Source organism: Eleginops maclovinus, chromosome 18 (assembly GCF_036324505.1).
Source record: "Eleginops maclovinus isolate JMC-PN-2008 ecotype Puerto Natales chromosome 18, JC_Emac_rtc_rv5, whole genome shotgun sequence".
In the NCBI taxonomy this organism is placed as follows: Eukaryota; Metazoa; Chordata; class Actinopteri; order Perciformes; family Eleginopidae; genus Eleginops; species Eleginops maclovinus.
The window spans coordinates 9,335,353-9,357,064 of NC_086366.1; the positions used below are offsets into that span (position 1 = coordinate 9,335,353).

General features: G+C 38.6%; 1 protein-coding gene across 3 annotated transcripts; it reads left to right on the plus strand.

The window, feature by feature from the left end:
• The first annotated feature begins 778 nt into the window (after nt 1-778).
• On the plus strand, nt 779-20,297 carry porb (P450 (cytochrome) oxidoreductase b). 3 transcript variants are annotated; one of them, XM_063906964.1, is made up of 16 exons: nt 779-854; nt 3,784-3,969; nt 10,359-10,407; nt 11,108-11,236; nt 11,706-11,858; nt 13,268-13,392; nt 13,874-13,963; nt 14,604-14,702; nt 14,992-15,108; nt 15,213-15,331; nt 16,194-16,375; nt 16,846-16,995; nt 17,370-17,637; nt 17,878-18,023; nt 18,285-18,370; nt 18,796-20,297. In XM_063906964.1, the coding sequence occupies exons 2-16, from the start codon at nt 3,791-3,793 to the stop codon at nt 18,938-18,940; spliced, it is 2,037 nt and encodes a 678-aa protein (XP_063763034.1). In that variant the 5' UTR covers nt 779-854; nt 3,784-3,790; the 3' UTR covers nt 18,941-20,297. The 3 variants fall into 3 exon arrangements, with proteins under 3 accessions (XP_063763034.1, XP_063763035.1, XP_063763036.1); XM_063906965.1 differs by lacking the exon at nt 779-854 and adding an exon at nt 929-949; XM_063906966.1 differs by lacking the exons at nt 779-854; nt 3,784-3,969 and adding an exon at nt 7,031-7,323.
• The last annotated feature ends 1,415 nt before the right edge of the window (nt 20,298-21,712 follow it).

The following is a 21,712-nucleotide window of genomic DNA, read 5'->3' on the forward strand; positions in this document are numbered from 1 at the left end:
TTATTCTGTCATTAGGTTTCATTAGCCTTTTTTTCTCCGTGTGTTGTAATACAAAATATATTACAATTACTGATACATTAAAATAAGCTCCAGCTCCGCTTGCTACAGCTTTAAAATATATATAGTAACATCATAAATAATAAATACTGGCAGTGGTTTGAAGAATATTTACATTATTTTCTAAGTTTAAGTAGCACTGCACAGTGTATTGTCTACCAAAGCAAATATGTGGAAACCTATGTACAATGAACCTTATTCTGATTCTGGGGTTTGTGTTCACAACATTTGCATGCACTTTTAAATGCATTATTTTTAATATAACATTTACGTCTTTAAATTGCTACATTTACTTAAGTATTTTATTTATTTGTTTTTCTTTGCCCATGTATGCATACTCACTGGTTGTTGGGCCATTTAACCAGTGTCCTTGGCATTGTTAGCATTAACACCCTTTACATTGAGGAGGATACTGCAGATAAATCTGCATTTTAGTCTGTCAATCTGATGTGCCTGCTTGGATTATAAAACCCTGAACCTTACCCTGCTGCACCTCGACTGTTATTTATTTTAGCAAGTTTGATATTAGGTAATGTCGATGTGGACCGAACCAAATTGAAACACGTGTTCGCTGAAATAAACAAGAAATATGCTAATTTACATCAGACCGTTAATGCAGAAACATATCTTAAAAGGACAAATGAGTATTGCTTTTCAACACATAAAACCATCTCCTAATTATATGTATATGGAGTTTAAAGTGCAAGAGTCCACCCCCGCTGCAAGCGTGGAGTTGGTTTAATCCTACATGGCGTAAAGTTTCCTTCCGTCAGCCTGACACAAAGAGGGGAGCGAAGGTAAGCACATCACTAAATACACATTTCACACTGTTTTACATCGACCTGTAGTCTGTGGCAGTCTACGAGAAGTACAAGTCAACGATAAAAGATTGGTACTGAAACTATAAATTGATCATAGCTTATAATTGTCAGGTAAACATTGGCTAGAGTGTAATGCTGACTTCGGTGAGATACGCAAACTGTGGCTAACTTCTGTGGAGAAAGTCGTTTTCTTTGGCATGTATTGTTTAAAATACGAGCACTTAACATATGAAACACAACGATTCTGTCTGTAAATGAAGCTGTATTTTGTGTGTATTTCATAATGTACAGTATGTGTTTCTAGTCGCAGTCCAGTGAATAGCTAGGGCCCTGATACCTCTTCCGCTGGCTCTCTTCTTGGTTAGGTACTTCTCGTATTATTTAACCGCTAGCCTTATTTGCTAAATAGCGAAACAGCAGCTGATGCTTCATTAACATAAATTAAACCTGTTTCTAACGTAACACGTGCGCGTTAAATACACGCTGATCCAAACCGGTGCCACTACTTTGAGAGTTGCATAACTGTCCTTTAAGTACAAGAGTTGAACTGTCAGAATGAACTCTCGTAAACCTCGTCCATGTCCAGAGGTGACTTTTTTGACAGTCTTCTGTAGTAGTACAGCTACTTTTGTATTACTACTCAACTACAATTCAGAGGTACACTGTGTACTTTTATAATACCTTAAGTTACTTTACAGATTTGGATTATTGACATTTAAATAAGACTTTAGGTACACCTGGAGTAAAATCCACCTGCTACCCTGCAGCATTCAAAGCGATTAACATTAGTTTCCCCTTTAACGTCTTTGATAACACTTTAATACATCAATAATTATAATTAAAAGACATTATACATATTAGTTTACTTTCACTTAAGTACAAGATCTGACTTCTTTTTCCACCTCTGTCCATGTCTGATTTCATTGATCATTCAACGCCCCCCGGTAGAAAGCTATTAAAACTTCTTTCACTTAGATGTATTGGTGACTAACCAAAGTCTCACATGATTTTTACCACTGCATGTCTTAGATTGTATCTGACTACTGTATAGTGAAGGACTCGTCCTGAGGGGCCGTGGCTACAGAAATAAAAAGGCACCAGCAGCACAGATAGATTTCTAGCAGCCTATGTGGCACTGGATCTTATTATATCAATTGAGCTATTTCTATTGGTCAGTTCATCACATTTTCTAAATTTAGCAGCCACCCTTGGTGCACTGCATCTTGTTTTTACCTGAAAGAATCACCTTGCATGGCAGCTCAATTCTTGCACTTCCTGCAAATGTTTACATCCGGTCTTACTATTTCGTTACAGCCTATCATAATGTTGAGTTTTTTTTTTTAAGTCTGACATTTCGCTTTTCTCCCTCGAGGCATAATCTTTAAAAGCACCTTATGTACAATATAGTCTTTGTCTAGAGTGTTTTTTTTCCTGTTTAAATAGAGAAACTGGTCTAGAATAAACACTTTTTTAACGGACTGATTACAAAGAAAGGTGTGGTCCCAAATCTCTCTTGCAGCACCCCTCAATTTTGTTAAGCAGGAGAGGAACACCTGAAATAGTTTTATTTTGGTCAGTCTTTTAACCAATATATATTGTGTATCGCATTCAGCTTAAAAAGAATGGGAATTGATTCTTGAATCATATCGCATAGCCCTAATGACACAGGATGAAGTTGAAAACAGGAGCTCTGGTGTACTCGGTTTTGTCTGCTAATAAACCCTCCTGGGAGTTCACTGAACAGGTTAGTTGGCATGGACCCCATTTTGCAACAGAAAGAGCACACTGATACTGTGTGATTGATGTTTGTGGCCATTACATTATCTTTTGAATGATCAGACTTAAAATATCAATATTCAAACCATCCTTGTTCTATCCTTATTGACTTATATTGGGTGGAAACACTGAACCTGTCATTTTCATTAACATTCAAGTGTACAAAAAGGTTAAGGTACTGTATTCTGTAGCAGCTGGTTTACACTTCGTTTGCCAAGCATTGCCACAGACTGTGATTGGTTTTAAAGAAATTCAAACCAGCCAGAGCGTTTTCCCTCATTCCTAATGATAGCGGTGCAGCCAGACCTTTTTGCAGTGCTGATACTCTGCTCTGTAGATGGGTCTGGCTATGAAAGACTACTTTTATTATAGAGAATGCTCCAGGACAAAATGTTTCACAACAGGCTGAAGAAGGGACAATCACACAGACTCCATTGCACTTTGCTAATTTGTGGAAACATAATTTTACTCTTAGAAATGACAGGGTAGAGTGATAATAGTTTCACAAGCGCTGAAGTCACTGTGATTTTGTCCTACTATCGTTGGCACACAGGAATCTTGGTACTGTGAAGTGGTTTGCTTTGTATGTCAGTGAGTCAGAAGTCCAGTTGTGAGAAATTAGTGCTCCTGCTGAGTGCGTGTGCACATGGCTGTTTCATTCAAATGGTTTGCTAGTTGGGGATGAGCCAGACAGATTTAATTGTTCTCACTCCTTGAACCAAATGGAAACTTGAGAGCTCAGGGCAGGTTGTTCTTCCGTGCTCAGTGTGAAAAAAGCTGCCGTCGTTATTGTACAATAAGACATTCCTCATTTGTCTGAATCAGTGGGTCTTTATGTAAGAGCCAATTGTCCAATAATACTTGCGAAAAGCCATCATTTTATGGCATGACTTGTGTAATTTTGCTCACACATGTTTGCAATCATGTTGTTCTGTGCAGCATTTTAACCTATTTTTATGCCAGACTCTAGTTTTTGTTAAAAAAAATAAAATGCAGTCATAATCCACGTCCCAAAAAAATGTCTTCAAGCTGCTTATTTACAAAAAAAGAAGGGTGATTTATGATCAAAACTTGAAGTTTTTCATTGAATAAACTTGGTCTAACATTGTTTGTTCTTTCCCAAAACAAGTGTCGACATGGCAGACATGGACGCTGATACTGCCGCTAACACCGAGCCTTCGGTGGAGGAAGAGGAGGCTTTTTTCAGCAACCTGGACCTCTTCCTCTTTTCCCTGATTATTGGTCTTGTGGTTTATTGGTTCATGTCCCGCAAGAAGCCCGAGCCCATCCCCGAATTCAAGAAGCTCGACACACCGTGAGTACCCATCACGATACAACAGATTAATTTATTTTCATAAAGTTTGTGGTACGAGTGTTTATTTAGATAATGTATTAAATCCTGAATTGAGAGGAAGAAATACAGGTCCCAAGAAATGTCCCAAACACTGCAAATCACATTTTAAATGCAACTTTTACTAAAATGTTAATCTTGAGTATTTAGAATAACAAAGGAGTTATCGTTGTTAGCTTATCTGTTGTTTTAGTTCAACATTGGAGCAAGTGTTTGTTTTTTTTAAATGTAACCTGTAGCCTCATTGTGTATTTAGTCGCACATAGTCTGTTTTTTATATAAAAGCTATACAACGCTGTATGCTGATCTGGATTGCACATGTTGTTCTGCCTCTGTGGGAATATTTCATTGATCACTGAAGGGAGTTTGTTGTCTTATAGTTCAGCCCAGAGAAGAACAATAATTATCTTTTTGTATCTTCAGTGATCTCCATGTGTCTTTGCCTAATACACACTCACTTACGTAGAGTATTTCAAGTTGGTACAACCAAGTGTGTGAAAGTGCATGGCTTGCAGCTTGTATATGTTCAACTAGCAGCAGCTTTGTTTTCTTTGATTGTCCAGGTTTGTCACCGACTTCTGAACTGATCTGACCTCCCTGTTGCTCTCTTTTGTTGGCCTGGAAGCCGTTGTTCCTTACCCTCATAACTAGGACTCTTATAATTAAATGTTGAACTATGTAATCGTCTTTTCCTGTATGTTAAATTCCAAACAGTGGTGTCATTATGCTTTGCAACTTGACCCAAATCCATGTAAATCATTTCAAGGGCTACTCTGAAAAGTAATGCAATCATTGGCGAAGGAGTTTTAATCTTGAAGTTGTTTTCTCCAATAATGTTCCAACTCTGGCTCTGCTGCACAACTTTATACATGGCTTAACTAAAACTGTTATGGTGGCTGACCTTTAGCCACAAAAAGTGTTCAAGACAGATAATATATGTAGAAGGCGGCTTGGTTTTACATTTCCAAAGTAAGTATATCAGCTTCCAGACGATGTTGGAAGGCAGGGGAGACTTTATATTTAAATGTATTTACTTTTAAATGAGGAGGACAGAAAAAAGTGGAGTTTCTGCAGTCATGATGTCGAAAGGGAGTCCTTCCAACAATTTGGAGCCAGGAAAGAAAGAATCTTGACTTTGTGTAGAGGTAACCAGCCCCCTTTGGTGGTGAAGAAGTAGCAAGCCAATTGGCAGCAGGAGAGTTGCTGTTTGACAATGACCTGGATGTAGGATGTGCCTAACTCATTAACAACAAGCATCAGTATATTGGATTAGAATAGCCTCCGTCAGCCAGTGCAGGGTGCAAAGAAATGGGAGAACTATTGTGGGAGAACTTGGGATTGTTGTAGACCAGCTGGCTGCTGCAGTCTGAATGAGCTACAGAAGTCTGACAACTCGTGTAGGAACTTCAGTGTGTACCAAGTTAGAGTAGTCACAAAATAATAAAGAGCCTGGACCAATGCATTGCCTCCTGGATAAGAAATGGATGAATCCTTGTGATGTTGTGGAGAATCAGTGTGCAAATGACGCTTGACACAGAGATGTGGACGGCAAAAGATGTGAGAGATTTCCAGCAGACCAGAAATTGTTCTTTCCCTTTGGTTTTAGACTGGGAAAAAGGCTGAATAAGTTGATTGTTTTGTATGTAAAGGTCTTAGAAAAGCTATCTGATACCACTGCATGAAGTCACTTGGTCTAGACAGAAATGAGGAGGGACCCAGAACCAATCCATGAGGAACCCCATCGTGAGAATACAGCGTTTTGACAGGAGCGCCATTCTCTGACCCTGTTAAAGAAATTGTGTGGTGTTTATTAAAAAAAATGTCAACACTTGTAACATTGGTTTTAAATGTGATCCTAGAGTGTGGAATATAACGATTATCCCGTGAGTCATCATTTATCAGGGAGTGACGGAGGCTTGGCTACATTTCAGAGGACTTCCCTTCCACTGGCCACTTTTTAATCCCTCCCCACCCACAACACAATTTCTTTGTTCACCATAGTAAAGCCAGCAGCAGCAGCAGCAGCAACAGCAGCAGCAGCAGCAGCAGCAGCAGCCTCACTTGCTGTGTAGCTGAGACGGTGCGTGGTTATGTGAATGGAGACAGTGTTGGAGATTGAGTGGGGGAGATCCTCACCATTTCTATGAAAGCAGGAGGTTGGCTTGAAAGTGGGAAAGACCCCTGTAGCGCACGTTTTGCTTCGGAAAGAGTGTGCATCTGTGGAGGACTGGAATACAGGAAGGGAACATAAGAGTCGTTCTCCCCTCCCCTTAAAGGGAGCAGTGATTACCTAACTGTTATGAAGGGGGCGTAGTCTTCCATGTCTTCCTGTGCTTTTGTTTTTGGCCATGAAACCATTTTGAAAGTTCCCTGGAGAGCAAAAGGGGAAGGCAAGCCAAGTTGCTTTTGTGAGTCCTCTCCAAAGGTGGAAAGTTGAGGCAAAAGACAAGCAACCCTTTCTTTACCCTCAGTTACTTTTTTTCATTCTTTCCCCACTCCCCTGTTTTCTTTCTTAGTGTGTGTGTGGGCTGAGCTGCTCTGCCATTGGAGAAAGGCCATGTCACAAATGGAATCCTTTTATGATAAATGAGGTTACTATAGCAATGACATTCCCCTCTCTCCTCCAGTGAGATGGGGGCGGGGGATACTTCAGTGAAAAAAAACTACCATTCACAGCTCTTTCCCACCTCCTTCAGTGATCCACTGAGGAGTTGCTTCGATAACTAGCTCGAGCTCAGAATGGGTCTGGTAGATCTCTTCATTCCCAACACCTTTCAGACCGCAGAGGAAAAGGGGCGGGGATGAGAAGGAAGGCATTTTCAGCCCGAGAATGCCTCAGTGTGTGTTTGTGTGAGTCAAAAGTGTGGGTCCGCAGCTCTGCTTCATTTTATGGGAAAGTCAGTTTCCCACCATTGTGTCCTCAGCGGTTGCCAGACATTGACAGGGCTTGTAGGCTGTGTGTGTGTGTGTGTGAGTGTGTGAGTGTGTGTGTGTGTGTGTGTGTGTGTGTGTGTGTGTGTGTGTGTGTGTGTGTGTGTATGGAGAACAGACACTGCTGGTTTCAGAGAGCAGCACAGGAAGAGGCAGAGTTCAGATCGTGTTGGAGGTGAAGGAAGGCAGCTCTTCCAGAACTGTTCGGCTGCCTTTCTGACCTGGTTTTATTTTTCCATTCTGTGGTTGTGGAGTGTTGACGTCCTGCTTTTGATTTTGAGCGTGGCGGTTCCCGGTGTGGCCTAGCCAGTGCTGCTAGTGGCAGTGGCTGCATGCCATGGGCTGTGTCTTCTCCCTGCCTGAGGACAGGAGAGATGCTGCTGAGAGGTCAGTAAAGTGTTTGATTTATTGCACCTTCTAAGGCACATCTAGAGGGTTTTTTTGCAATACTTGCTTGAATTCGCCTAAAGATTTCTCACTAGCTACTGTTTATTTTACCGTTTAGTTTGACAGGACAGTTCACACGTGGGCTGGTATGTTTTTCATTGAAGAGTTGTAAGCAACTTGTAAGAGTTCAAATTGTGGCAATCTTCTAGAGCTGCAACACTTGCTTGATTCCTCGATTAGTTGAATGACAGGAAAAAATACTTGAATAATCAGTTTATAGTTTTGATGAAGTTTTCGTGTAGATGACAGAAATAATGTTTCCGATTCTTTTAAATATGGAGACCCTGCTTTTTCTCTGTTTTGTTTTCTATTCAACTTAATATCTGGGCTTAAATCAGAAAAAAAACACGGCAGGTAGTGACATCACCTTGAACATTGGGTTGGACATTTTTCGCTATTTATTTAATAAATCAAACGATGAATCTAGATAAAACAATCGGCAGATTGTCCAATGATTAAAATGATTAAGCCGTGCATGTTTCCAATTGAAGCTCTGCACAGTGTAACTCGCTTGTTCCCAGTTGTGTTCTGGTGGGAAAAAACTGAAAGATGTTTGACTGCAAACACAATTACATTAATTTAATTTGATTATGACCCCCCCCCCCTCTTTTTACAACACTATTAAGTATGTTACTATGGTATTGTGTTGCAAATTTAAAAAAGTTTTCTTTTGGTTTTTAGCTAAAGGTCGGATAACAAAATGAAAACCATGTCATTGCAGTATTACCTCCAAGTTTTTCTGTGTTGCAGATTACGACTGAAATGATTCAGTGTGCCTGTTTAAAAGGTTTCGTTCCTGATCGAATGGAAAGTTCATTATTATAAACAGATGATGAGCTCTGATCTATTTGGACTAAATTGTAAAATGTTCGAACAATGACTGAACGCCAGCATACATGCGGTTGTTTTTATGTGGGACTCACGCCATTGCAGGAAGGAAAAGGACACGTGTATGTTATCAGAATCAAACCGGCAGATTATTTATTTCCAGTTTTAAAAACATTCGTTTGTTTGTTGACTTGAAATAATGTCGCCCAATTTCAGGTTCCGCTAGCACAAATTGAATGATCTGTTGCCAACAAGGATTTGTTCCGTTTTAGTTTTTTAAGACTTTGTAGTCTTCTGAACATTAAACAAAACTAGAGCTATCCAGCTGTTTTATTGAATGGGGAAATTATACAAAAAATCTGATTAGGAACTGTGTCATGATTCTGTTGAGCCATCTTCACGAAATGTCTTTGAGCTAAATACATAAAAAGAGATTGTATTTAAAGTTATACAGACAGGAAAATAAATCAACGGGATACAATTGTTTTAAGTTTATTTACAACCTGCTCAAGATACTTTGGGTTTGTTGACACAGCATTCAGAACCACAGATTTTTTAATCTGGTCTCTTGATTTTATAATGATGCACAGAAAATCCTCCCCCGCTGAGTCAGGCCGGAGACGGTCAAAGGCTTGTTATAAATTCGATCAGGAATTTACACTTTGCTTCAGGGTTCAGTCAGTTTTAACCACAGGGCCCCTTTTTATGGCATGTCGGGCATCTGTCCAACATGCCTGCACTCTGCACACTGCTGTTCAGTGGATAGGTTCTGTAAATTGTTTGACTTAATGTGTGTGAAAGGTCAAATGTAGCAAATTAATATATTGTCTTTTATGGCTATCCTACTGCTTTGTTGCTTTTGGATATGGTAAATCTGAACACAAATTCATCTGGCATACTTGTAGGTATGTGTAGCCGCTTTATTCTTCTTTAAAGATCTGACAGAGTTGCAGCTGTCCACTTAGACCTTTGATGCTGAATGAAGCGGCGTTGCTCTTTTATTTGGCTTGATAATAGATTTTTTCTTCCTCTGTCCCACTCTTATTTGCACCATGTTTGCAGATGTGGTTTTGATCTCTTTTCGTCCATTAATTACTTCCTGGGTGAATCTTATTTAACATTTTGAATTACCATGAGGTGTTACCTGTAGTTAATATACAGCCGTGGAAAAAATCAAGAGAACACTTAAGCATTATCAGTTTCTCTGGTTTTATTATTTATAGACATGTCTTTGAGTTAAAAGATTTCTCTTCTTTTTTTTGTATTCTATAAACTACTGAAAATGTTTCTCTCTGGAATTCAGCAGACACTGGAATGGCTGCCGTACATGTAGAGATAAAGATTTAAGAGTGCTCTTTAAATTTTTTCCGGAGATCGACCACTTTGTAAGCCGTATGCTCAGTACGTGATATTCATACAGTTAGCGTGACTAATGCTCATATGGCTACTGAGTCACCGCTCTGTTATTCCTTGTTATTCTAAGAATACCATGAATTATGACCAGCCAAATTACCCACATTGCCTAAGAGCTGATGATAAGAATTTAGTGCCGGTTATTTAGATCATTACCTGCTACTATGACCAAATAATTACATATGGGAAAGGAATAAATGAATGAATGCGTAATCACTGATGGAGTGCTATTTGTATTATCCGTACTTTCCTTTCTGAACTTAAAGTGCTCCAATGTTTACAAATTTTTTTTTTAAGTACACTGGAAAAAAGCACAAGCACAACACAGAACCCGCTGTTCCCTCAAATATATGGACTGGTGGTCATTCATTCACAGACTGAAGCTAGATAACAGCTAAATGTACATTTCTAATGACTTGTTTTGCTGTGTGTTTACACTAACTAAGGTTAGCTAACAAAGACAGGCCTATACTTCCACTTATGGTCTTGTGAATAATTAAATTATTTTGTAAATTCAGATGGAAGTGATTAAAATGATATAAAGTGCTGTTTTGCTGTTCTGGCCAAAAGTAGGATGGTCCTAATTAAGTATTTTATGAGGAAAGACTGATTTTTGGTAAACATGGTCATTGGTTAATCCTTACTTTTTCATTACAGAATTATGGTTAACAACAGTTTGTGTCTTTGTGTTTAATTATATAACATTATGACAATTCAAACTTTTTTTCCCCCAGAGCTCCCACTGCAAGAGAGACAAGTTTCATCGAGAAAATGAAAAAAACCGTGAGTGATGTTCCTGAATGTTTCCCATCATTTCTGCTTTAAAAGAAGCCCTTAGGACCTGCAGATGTGCAATGTTAGAGAGCGTTCGTGTTGAGTTTAATATTGGATTGAAGTGCATTTCCTCGTTTTGCTGTATGGATGGATGGGATGAATAATATGCTGAGGATAATGCCTTTTCATTTAAAAACACTGCTTTGACTTCCCTCTGTTTTCAAGCCAGCCTTGGGAAAATACTTTGGTTTTGAATCATGCGGTTTGCTGCAAATAGTTTAAATACCATAATGGTGGCAGAAAATAATTTTGGTTCACAGTGCCATTCAGTCTAGTCTCTGTTTCTCTTTTGTTATGAATTATCATGGCAACACTGTCGGCAGGGATAAAATATGTCAGATTTCAAAACAGATGCAGATGCTGATGGAGCAGTTTGTGTTGAAATAAGCTTCATGTAAGAAAGGTTTTTCTGTTTGAACTGAAAATGAAGTTACGGGGAGTTATTTTATTATTTTTGACACTTTTATGTTCCTGTCACTTGTAGAACTAGTTATATAGTACAGATGTAGTTAGCAAAGCAGCTTTTCAGGATCTGTGAGAAAATGCTTTTCAGAATATATTTTAGGTAAATCACAAAAATGTTACAGCAAATCGTAGTTGTGGGTGAAGGTTTATATTTGCCCTGAGTTTTCTGTCAATGTGTAACCAGGGAAAGAACATCATTGTGTTCTACGGCTCCCAGACGGGCACAGGAGAAGAATTTGCAAACAGACTGTCGAAAGACGCTCAGCGCTACGGCATGAAAGGAATGGCTGCCGATCCAGAGGAGTATGAAATGGTAATCAGAAAAACAACATTCAAACCAAAGGACTGAAATGACCCAAATCTGACTCGACTGTTATGTCTGCAAGTTGATTATTTTTAAGTGTTCTGAAGAAGTCGGTAAAAAGCTTATTGGTTATAAACTGATTCTCCTGAATTGTCCTGACAGGAGATTATATTCATTTAGATGATGATATATTTCACATCCAGTCGCAGAGAGATCTCAACAGTCACATAATGTTTTATATTATATGCCAGATAATATCTGTTATAACTACAAATAAACTGCTGAAATAAAACATATCCAAGTGAGTCCAAACAGAGTCAAGCACAGCACACACGCTCAGATCATAATGCGTAAACTGTTTTTAATAACTTGCGAGTTTGCTGACAGGGCAACTCTTGACATAGCCTTTCAAAAATGTAATGCAAATGTTGAGTCCTCCAGTGCTCTCTGTTTCTGACTTTGACGTGTCTTATTCAAGACGGAGCTGGCCCGTCTCTCTGAGATTGAAAACTCCCTCGCCATATTTTGCATGGCCACCTACGGTGAAGGAGACCCAACGGATAACGCCCAGGACTTCTACGACTGGCTGCAGGAAAATGATGATGAAGACCTCTCCGGACTAAACTACACTGTGAGTCGTTAATGATCAAGACTTTGATATATTAAGCTGACAAGATAGCATCTCTGACAGGCTTATTAATACATCTCTTTTATTGTTATCATAACCAGCTATTTGGGGCCAGAAGTAAAAGATGGACTGAGAGTCAACTCTTTTTTTGTTTGGAAAGGGAGAGGGAAGCACGTCTGGTGGATGTCTGCCCTCTTAAGAGTTTACTTTCTAGTTGAATAGGAATTACGTTAGTGTTTCCCACAACATGAGGCACAGGGTGGACAGTCAAATGCATACTCATGCCAGTTTTTTGCATTGTTGAACATAGAAATGACATATTTTTGTACATAAAAAATAAGAAAACTGTGAAAAATGATTTAAGGTTGAATGTGCCAAACCCAAATTAAACAAACCAAATATTATATATACCAAAAAATATTAAAAGAACAGTCATTTAAGACCAAGAAAAACTATTAATTCTCACCTTTGAGAGTCTGTTACACATTGAAATGACTAATTATTAATATTAATTAGATTAATGGTTTTATTGATCTATTAGCTGATTGTTGAGCTAAAGGTATTTAATATAACAACACCATTTTTAATGTGCAAATGAACTATCATTTTAGATTGCTCTCTACAAAATGTAACTTTCCAAATCATTTCCCTTTGATATTTTGGGAGATAAAGTTACTTGAAGTTTGGACCACTGGAATATATCAGTCTTGAGATGAATAAAACGAATATAAATTGATTTTTTTCCTCTAATGCTGCTTCACAACCCCTATTCCTTTTTTGTCACGCTATGTCATTTTGCTTTGCTGTCTGACGCATCGGACACAGGCTTCACTAGCATGAGCGGCGTCGGTCTTTGTGCGCACCATGAAAGAAAGGCCTTTGTGTGTGTGGTTGACTAGTCAGTGTGTGCGTGTGTGTCATTGTGTCAATGTTGGGGTGCAGAGCCTCTGACCTCATTTGAGGGAAAACTTGACTGTGGGAAATCTAGCTAAATTATTGGGCACGGTCGCGTCCTTCCGCCTGTTTTTCATCTATTGTCTCTGGTAGCGCCATCACAATGTCGTACTTTCACTTCACGTTTTAAAAAACAGTTATTGACAGTTATTACGATGTTATCAAGTAAAGGTAATTCTAACTATGTTTCTTTTGGGGTTTCTTGGCAAATTGAGCAACAAATAGAAAGAAAGTGAATGTAGAGGATGCTGGACAATTATCTTGTTTATTTTTTTTATATTTATAATATGATTATTTAAAAACAAATCAGATATCTCAGTTAATGGATATCAGTTCATTGTTTAACTATGACACTTTTTAAATTGTGAAGATCAATTTAAATGTACCCTGTTTTTGTCAAGATTAATCCAAAGCCACTTAGCAATGATCTCTCCCTCTGTGCCTTGTTCAATCTTCAGGTATTTGCTTTGGGCAACAAGACTTACGAACACTACAATGCAATGGGAAAATACGTTGACAAAAGGCTGGAAGAACTCGGGGCCAAGCGGATCTTTGACCTCGGTCTAGGAGACGATGATGGCAAGTAAGTGACCAGTTAATCCTCTGAGTCAAAAAGGAAATGATGACTAGACATTTCTCTCAGCATTGAGATGCTAAGTCAGCACAAAAAACCTGGTGTGAAACCGCTATCAGTGTTCCTGTACAGTACATGATAGGCATTCACAAGAGCAATGTTTAAAATCTATTTAACAAATGTATTCTCTCTAGATTGAACTTCTTTCATTTTCATAACTGTGTGAAGCCACTCACACGCCACTGTCAACAAGTGATTTCATTTAACAGATTTTTATTCACCCTCAAAATGCCAAGGTTAACTTTTTTGATTACAAAAAATATATGAAATCAGCGCTATGCTTGGAGCCTCAAATGATGAATTACTCAGCTTGTTCGATAGACAGTTCGACATTTGTGGCTGGATATCTACATGCAAATGTATATGGTTATTATTGTTATCTAAATTCAAATGTCTTTCTCTGCTGAGTGGCCCCTGTTTTATCTTTCAGTCTGGAAGAGGACTTTGTCTCCTGGAGAGAGCAGTTCTGGCCGTCCGTCTGCGAACACTTTGGAGTCGAAGCTTTAGGAGACGACTCGAGGTTATTTCACAGACAATTTCACCCTTTTTTTTTTAAGCATCTACAGTATTTCTTTCCCATTTACATTGTTTGTCCCCATCATTTTATATATGCCTCATCTCTACCCTGAACCCTTCATTTCCCATACTCACTGTTCTTCGGTTAATGTGAAGTAATATACTGTCTCCTTCAGATGAAAGGTAGTTTCCACACATTGTAACACGATTAAGATAATAAGGCTGATATACGTAGATATGTTTAGGTCCTTAGCAAAAACTTTCCCAAGAATATAATCTCAAATTCATGTATAATGTATATATTATACAAATATAACCTTTTGCACATAGGCTGAGTTTAAAGCAAAACTCCACCCAAAGTCTTGTGTGTTCATTACATTTATTATGTTCATATCTTGAACAAGACTTAATCTAAACAAAGTCATATCTGATTTATGATAAACCCTATCCGTCTGTATGTGAAATAAAACAAAAAGCAAGATTAGATTGTAATATTCATTATCTATGCATCATCCCAAAAAAACAAGAACAAGTGTCATTTATACATACATTTTAATATATGTTTCACTATGAATGAAACTGCTTTTTCTATATATGTATGTATGCAGAGTCTGGGGAGGCTAACCACTGATTTTTCCTCACAGCATACGGCAGTACGCGCTGAAGGAGCACACCGACCTCAACATGAACAAGGTGTACTCAGGAGAGATTGGCCGCCTTAAGAGCTTTGAGGTCCAAAAGCCGTGAGTACTCCAGCCAGGAAGCTGCTCACTATCTCAAGTCATTCATGATGAATGTGCAGTTGCCATTATTCACTTTTCACCCACTGGCATTGCCTATTGCAAAGTTTACCAAAGGTCACTTACTAAAAATGAAGCTTTCTGCCCCCTAGTGGGACATTTGAAACCTTTCTCACAGACTTTTTCAATCAAACAATATAGAATTCAGGGAGAAATATGTCTTTATACTATTTAATTAAAATATTTGATATCTCTTTTTCTGATATTTCAAGTCTTGCTCTTTTATTTACAGGCCCTTCGACTCGAAAAACCCTTTCCTGGCCCCTGTCACTGTCAATCGCAAACTCAACAAAGCCGGAGATAGACATCTTATGCACCTGGAACTGGACATAACTGGCTCCAAGATCAGGTGAGACTGGTTAGATATACTTATAGTTAGATTCGTTAAAATGCTTTTTCATATCCCTATGATAACACGTCAAAGTCTAATTGTTTCACCTTATGTGACTTCAGATACGAGTCTGGAGACCATGTCGCTGTTTTCCCCACAAATGACTCTGCAATGGTGAACAAGTTGGGACAAATCCTTGGAGTGGACCTTGATGTGGTTATCTCTCTCAACAACCTTGATGGTATGGCATTGAAAGCCCGAAGCACGTTGACTTTACTGGCTCGTCCCTGAAAACCTCCCTTGATATCTAGATTTGCAGTATCACCAAGCTTGATGCTGATGAATTATATATTGTTATATTACTGCTAGTGAAAGTTATTGCTGTAATATAAGGTGTTGCCTTTTGTTACCAATTATGAGATTCTTGCCCTCATGAAGGTCATCAGATATGCTTTGTGTGGAATAAGTGAAGCGGCTCCTTTTCAGTTTCAGTCAACAGTATTGAAAATGACTGAATCACCAAAAAGTTATTCAGTTACAATAAAAGAGTAAAGTTTCCATTCAAGCAATGTTTTAAGTTCCTAGGCCAATTATTCTGCAAGGATATCTTATTTCTGAATCGTATTTCATGAAATTGCAGACCTTTTGTTTGACCAAATGTACTCAGGACTTATTAGGGGTTATTAGCAGCATCGAAATTACATCTGCCCGGTCGATTACCGATTTGATGAGTCAATAGTATAGTCACGCAGTAGTCTTAATAATGAGTTACGGCATTATCACCTGTCGTAACAGCTCTGTAATCTGTCATGGCAACATAAAAAGAATGTCATTAAAAAAACATTGATATGTGGTTAAGGGATTCGAACACTGAGGTTAACTTTGTAACTGTCTGAATATGTGTATTATTTAAAGCCTGCTTTTAATAAACCTACTTTGAAGTAAAACAACACAGTAAACAGGATGCAGTGGTACTTTATTATTATTATTATTATTAATAAACACAGATAGAGCAGTAAGCTGAGAGAAGAAGTGTGTCCATAAAAAACATGTTGACCATTCTAGATTTTTTTTAAAACGTCATCTCTGTATTTGTTTTCCAGAGGAGTCCAACAAAAAGCATCCTTTCCCCTGCCCCACTACCTACCGCACCGCCCTCACTCACTACCTGGACATCTCGCAGCCCCCCCGCACCAACGTCCTCTACGAGCTGGCACAGTACGCCTCTGACCCCAAAGACCAGGAGAATATGCGCAAGATGTCCTCCTCCTCACCTGAGGGCAAGGTAAGTGCCAGGTGCTAAAGATTCATCGGTGTTGGTGTCCTTATTTGGCTCATGTCAACATAGTGCCTTTTTCTGAGCGGCAACATAATTTGTTTTAATGTATTACTATGACAACAGAACTCATGTGGTCGAACTGAGGAAATGTGCTGTACCCAGCCCCTTTTTCCAAGCGTGCTGCCTTTTTTTGTGCTGCTGCTCTGAGCGCTTCGAGTTAATAATATTTCAACTTTTACGAAAAGGCCCGTGATGTAACTGGTAACTTTGACCTCGTCTTTCAGTCAATATAAACAATAAAGAAGTGTTTTTTTATATGAAATGCTAGAAGGAGGCTCTACCAACCCCCCTGGTAGTAAAAGGCTATACGGACCCAGGCCCTTAAAGAAACACAGTTGCATCTCATCCATCTCTGTTAGTTTGTCAGCCCTCTCCCTCTCAGATTTTTTGGTCTTTTTGATGCTTCCCCTCTACAGACACTTTACCACAGTTGGGTGCAGGGTGCCTGTAGGAACATCCTCGCCATCCTGGAGGACATGCCGTCTTTACGGCCTCCCGTTGACCACCTGTGTGAGCTGCTGCCTCGTCTCCAGGCTCGCTACTATTCCATCGCCTCTTCTTCAAAGGTAACTTCCTGTCTTTTTGGATGGCGATTTCAGGTGTTTTACCAACAACATTAAATGCTTTAAGATATAATGCTGAATTCATTTAGAAACAAAGAAGATATGTTACAGTGCAGTGTGAAAAGTCTTGAGTTTTAGACATAAAAGAAGTGAGAGTTGCAGTCGATCTGGAGATTTCTGGTAGATTGTTCCAGATCAATGAAAACTGAACGCTGCTTTTACATGTTTAGTTCTGACTCTGGGGATGAAAAGCATACTCATTCAAGATCACCACAAAGGAATGATTCATGATGTAGTAGATCAGAAATTTGTTTTGGCCCTGAACCATTCAGTACTTTAAAGTAGAGGGTTGTTGTTAACTGTCCCCTGTTCTGCAGCTTCACCCTGACCGCATCAGCATCTGTGCCGTGGTGGTGGAGTACGAGACCCCGACTGGCCGCACTAACAAGGGAGTTGCCACAAACTGGCTGAAGAACAAACTGGTCACTGATAACGGACACAAGTCCACTGTTCCCATGTTCATCCGCAAGTCTCAGTTCCGCCTTCCCTTCAAAGCCACCAACCCCGTGATCATGATCGGCCCTGGGACAGGAATCGCTCCCTTCATGGGTTTCATCCAGGAGAGAGGCTGGCTCAAAGAACAAGGTATTTATAGATACTTTCAACAAAGAAGGAACACAGTAGATGACACAGATTTAATGACATATTTTTATACACCACACTGCCCACAGCAAAAAAAATGTTAAAGCATTGAAGGGTTAATGGGTGTGCTTACGAATAAAAAACAAACTTGATCAGTTAAACTTCTTTTACAACTCATTTTAAGAGCTGATAAAATATGTGCATTTGAAAAATAATCAGTGTTTTTTTTTGGTTCCTTTGTAGGAAAGGAGGTGGGAGAAACAGTCCTGTATTTCGGCTGCAGACATAAGAGCGAGGATTATATCTACCAGGAGGAGCTGGAGGAAGCAGAGAAGAAGGGAGTTCTAACACAGCTCAACATCGCCTTCTCCAGAGACCAGGAGCAGAAGGTAGGCCTGCTCTTAGTGCCTCTTAGAGCCCAACGCAAATTACCTGCACGTTGTTGTATATTAATACCATTTGGTACAAAAAAACAGAAATAATAGGAAAACAAAATATATATTTATTACCCGTGTGTGTTGATAAAACCTTTTTTTTCCGTGTGTTTGAAACTTTCCAACCATATGAAAGGTTTCCAGGGGTAATCCTTAAAAACTACAGATGATGCACATTTTGAACAATGTTTCCTCTTTCCATTTCCCAAAATAAAGGTGTACGTGCAGCATATCCTGAAGGAAAATAAAGAGCATCTCTGGAAGCTGATTCACTCCGACAACGCTCATATCTACGTATGCGGGTAATTGACAGCTGCATTTGACCAGCAAAACATATGCATTTAATGTATTATAAAAGATTGAACTTTCACATACTGCATTTAGTTGTTGAATAAGTGGTACACCTGAATTAATGTGGAGGAGTATTTGTGATCCTTTTGATTAGAAGGAATTGGTAATGGAAACCTGGTTTGTCTTTGGTGCTTTGGCACCACCTAGTGGAATAATAAGAATTGCTTTTTATTGCCAGCATTTAGAAATCAAAAGGAAAAACCTCCACCATGTTTGAGATGTACATAGATGCCAAGTGATTGGTGATTCACGGGCAAAATCTTCCAGTAGATGGACAAATGTTGATAAAAAAACTTAAACAAAAACAACCAAAGAGAAAACACCCAAAAAACACTAAAGAGGACATAAATCTAACATAATCTTTCTCCTGATCTAGGGACGCGAAGAACATGGCTAAGGATGTGCAGACGGCCCTCCATGAGATAGGGGAGGAGCTGGGAGGCATGACGCGCACACAGGCCACAGATTACGTCAAGAAACTGATGACCAAGGGACGCTACTCACAGGATGTCTGGAGTTAAACAGCCTCAGACTCAGTCCTCCAGTGGTGGTTTTAAATATTCTATTTTTATTGTGTCTCTCGTTTTATCATGACTAAATATAAAACCATTAAACAATTGTTCATCACCCTAGTTCATGGGAACTACAGGTAGCACATGATTGTGAGGCAAACACTACCTCAGCAGGTTTTGTTGATAAACACATTCAGCAGTTTTGATCTGTATTTCATAAGTGTGCTTCATTATGTATCTGGAGATGCAGCCTGTTTTAGGGGACCAAACTATGCTCCGATTTAAGATCCTCTCATACATGAATCGATTTGTGTATTTGTCTGTTGTATCAAACATTATGGACATCCACCTCTGAATGTACATGATATAAGTCCTCTGTGAACATACATAGATATAAATCGGAAACATAGAAGGTCCTACAGTTAGCCATATTTTCTAACTTTAATCTAACTGTTATAACTCAACAGGTAATTTTGGATTATATGTAAACATATGGAGCGTTTTCTGTTCCTTTTGCAAAGAGAGAAATGGTGTGCTTCATACATGATTGGGTGCTGACTTCAGTGTCTCTCAGAGCTGTTCCTGTAGTATTTCAGAAGTACTTTGAATATAATAAATGTTTTAGAAAATATATGAGAATTCTCTAAGGAAACTTGTTGGTGTAACAAACTAGCCTCATTGGTACAATTATGCTAAGTATGCAGTTATCTTTGGAAGAGATTGTACCCAATATGCATACATTGCTGTTGATTTTAATCAGTGACAGTAAACTTTGGAGAGGTACAAAAAGTGATGCTAATAAAAAGATCATATATAGAAAAATGCATGTCAGCATGTGCAAGCAGGTGTTTAAGAAATATGAAAACATAATTGTAGGGTCCCTGTAATATTTGTAAAATGTTCATTTGAAATGTTGTTTTGGAAATCATATTTGGACTCCCAAATGGTGGTTGTTAATTGTATATGCATCTGCCTGCAAAGTATGAAATGTTCATTTTGTCCAATCACACTATGCACCACTACATGGAGAAAATGACCGAGAAATATCAAGACAGTTCATGCTTCTCCCTGATTCTGTCAGCTGGTGCTCCTTTCAATCTTTTTGTGTGAATAAAAAAGAGTTTAAAGATGTCAGCCGATCATTCGAAGTGCAGCCTGTGCCTTTTTACCACTGCCTTATGTAATAAGTTAGCATATATAACCCTGATGCTTTACTAACTTTTTAACATGTCTTCATCTGTGCTTTCATTGTGGTAGAAAGTCACTTTAGCCAGTACTGTCACTTATTTGTCATTCCACCTTTATGTTGAAATGATTTGATATTGTCAAGGCATGCATTGTTTTTATGAATAAAATTTGAATAATTTGTTGGCTTTTTGTGATTAAATAAGGTTTAGATCACATAACTCTTCTACAATCGTATTTACTTTGAAATATCTCAACCATCTGTTTGCCCTGTTATAAGATATGAGGTTTCCGATTCCATCACTCATAATATGAGGCGGTAATGTTGAGAGATTAAATCACACAGGGCTGCAGTGTTTGTTTTATTTGTGTTGTAATCATGAGTGACCAAACCATCAGCAGCCTGTTCCCAGAAGCAGGCCCACTGACGTATCAGTGCATGTTGTCTGAGCAAAATCTGTTATGACTGACATGAGAAACCCTGTTCTGAGTTACTACATTCAATTTTAATACAGACAATCGACCTCCCGTGAGCAATCCAGTTCCGACGTTTTTGGTTTGGAACCCAAATATTACGGAATTTCAACTGCAAAATTAGGAGGCAGGTTTCCATGTAAATACACACATTGATAAACAAAATTCTATACATTCACATACACATTTATACACATATTCACAGGTACAGTGCTGGGTGTAACGCGTTACAAAAGTAACGGATCACAGCAATGTATTACTTTTTGCTGTAACGCTGTAGGCCTAATCTAACGCATTAATTATGAACTGTGGGTAATATTATAACCCTTTACAATTCTCAGTAACGCAGTTTCAACAGATTTTAAGCCGAAATGATGTGATGTTTTAGTTTTTAAGAATTCGCCAACATCGCGAGACATTCCGACACCAGAGAAACAATTGTGCAGGTAGAACAACAGTTGCCATGGAGACTCGTTCATATACAGGAGGTTACTGGGCAGTGCCGAGGCTCCACTAACATGTTATTAATAACAAACAGCGACGTAATGTTACCGGTATCACATTTTAGTCCAGTTAAACGGAGCATGGGTTTAATTTCTAGCTCTTTTCCTCATGTTCTGCATGTACTGCCAGATAAATAGATAACTTTAATTAATGAGCTGCAATAAACTACATTTTAGCATTAAAAGCTATACTTTTGCAGTTATTTTGGTGAAAATAAGTCAAAGTAACGCAAAAGTATAGTGCAACGCATAACAGTTCAGAGACAGTAATGATGTAATGTAACTTATTACTTTAAAAAGACAGTAAGTAATATGTACTGTATTACATTTTCGAAGTAACTTGCCCAACACTGCACAGTTATTATATACGTTACACTTCAGGTTTCAGGGTACAATACCAAATCAATCAAAAGCGAAACAAAAAATAATTGGAAAAGAAAGTAAAACATCACCATGTTATAAAAAAGAAAAGAAAAATCTAAATATGTTCTGTGATACATTCTGTTAAACTGTTAACTACGGGTGTAATGTATTGTCACTACTTCATTATAACCGCTGTGAGACAGTAGGTGGGGGTATTGTAACTTGCCGTTGAATAGGAGCAGTGTTTCCAACAGGA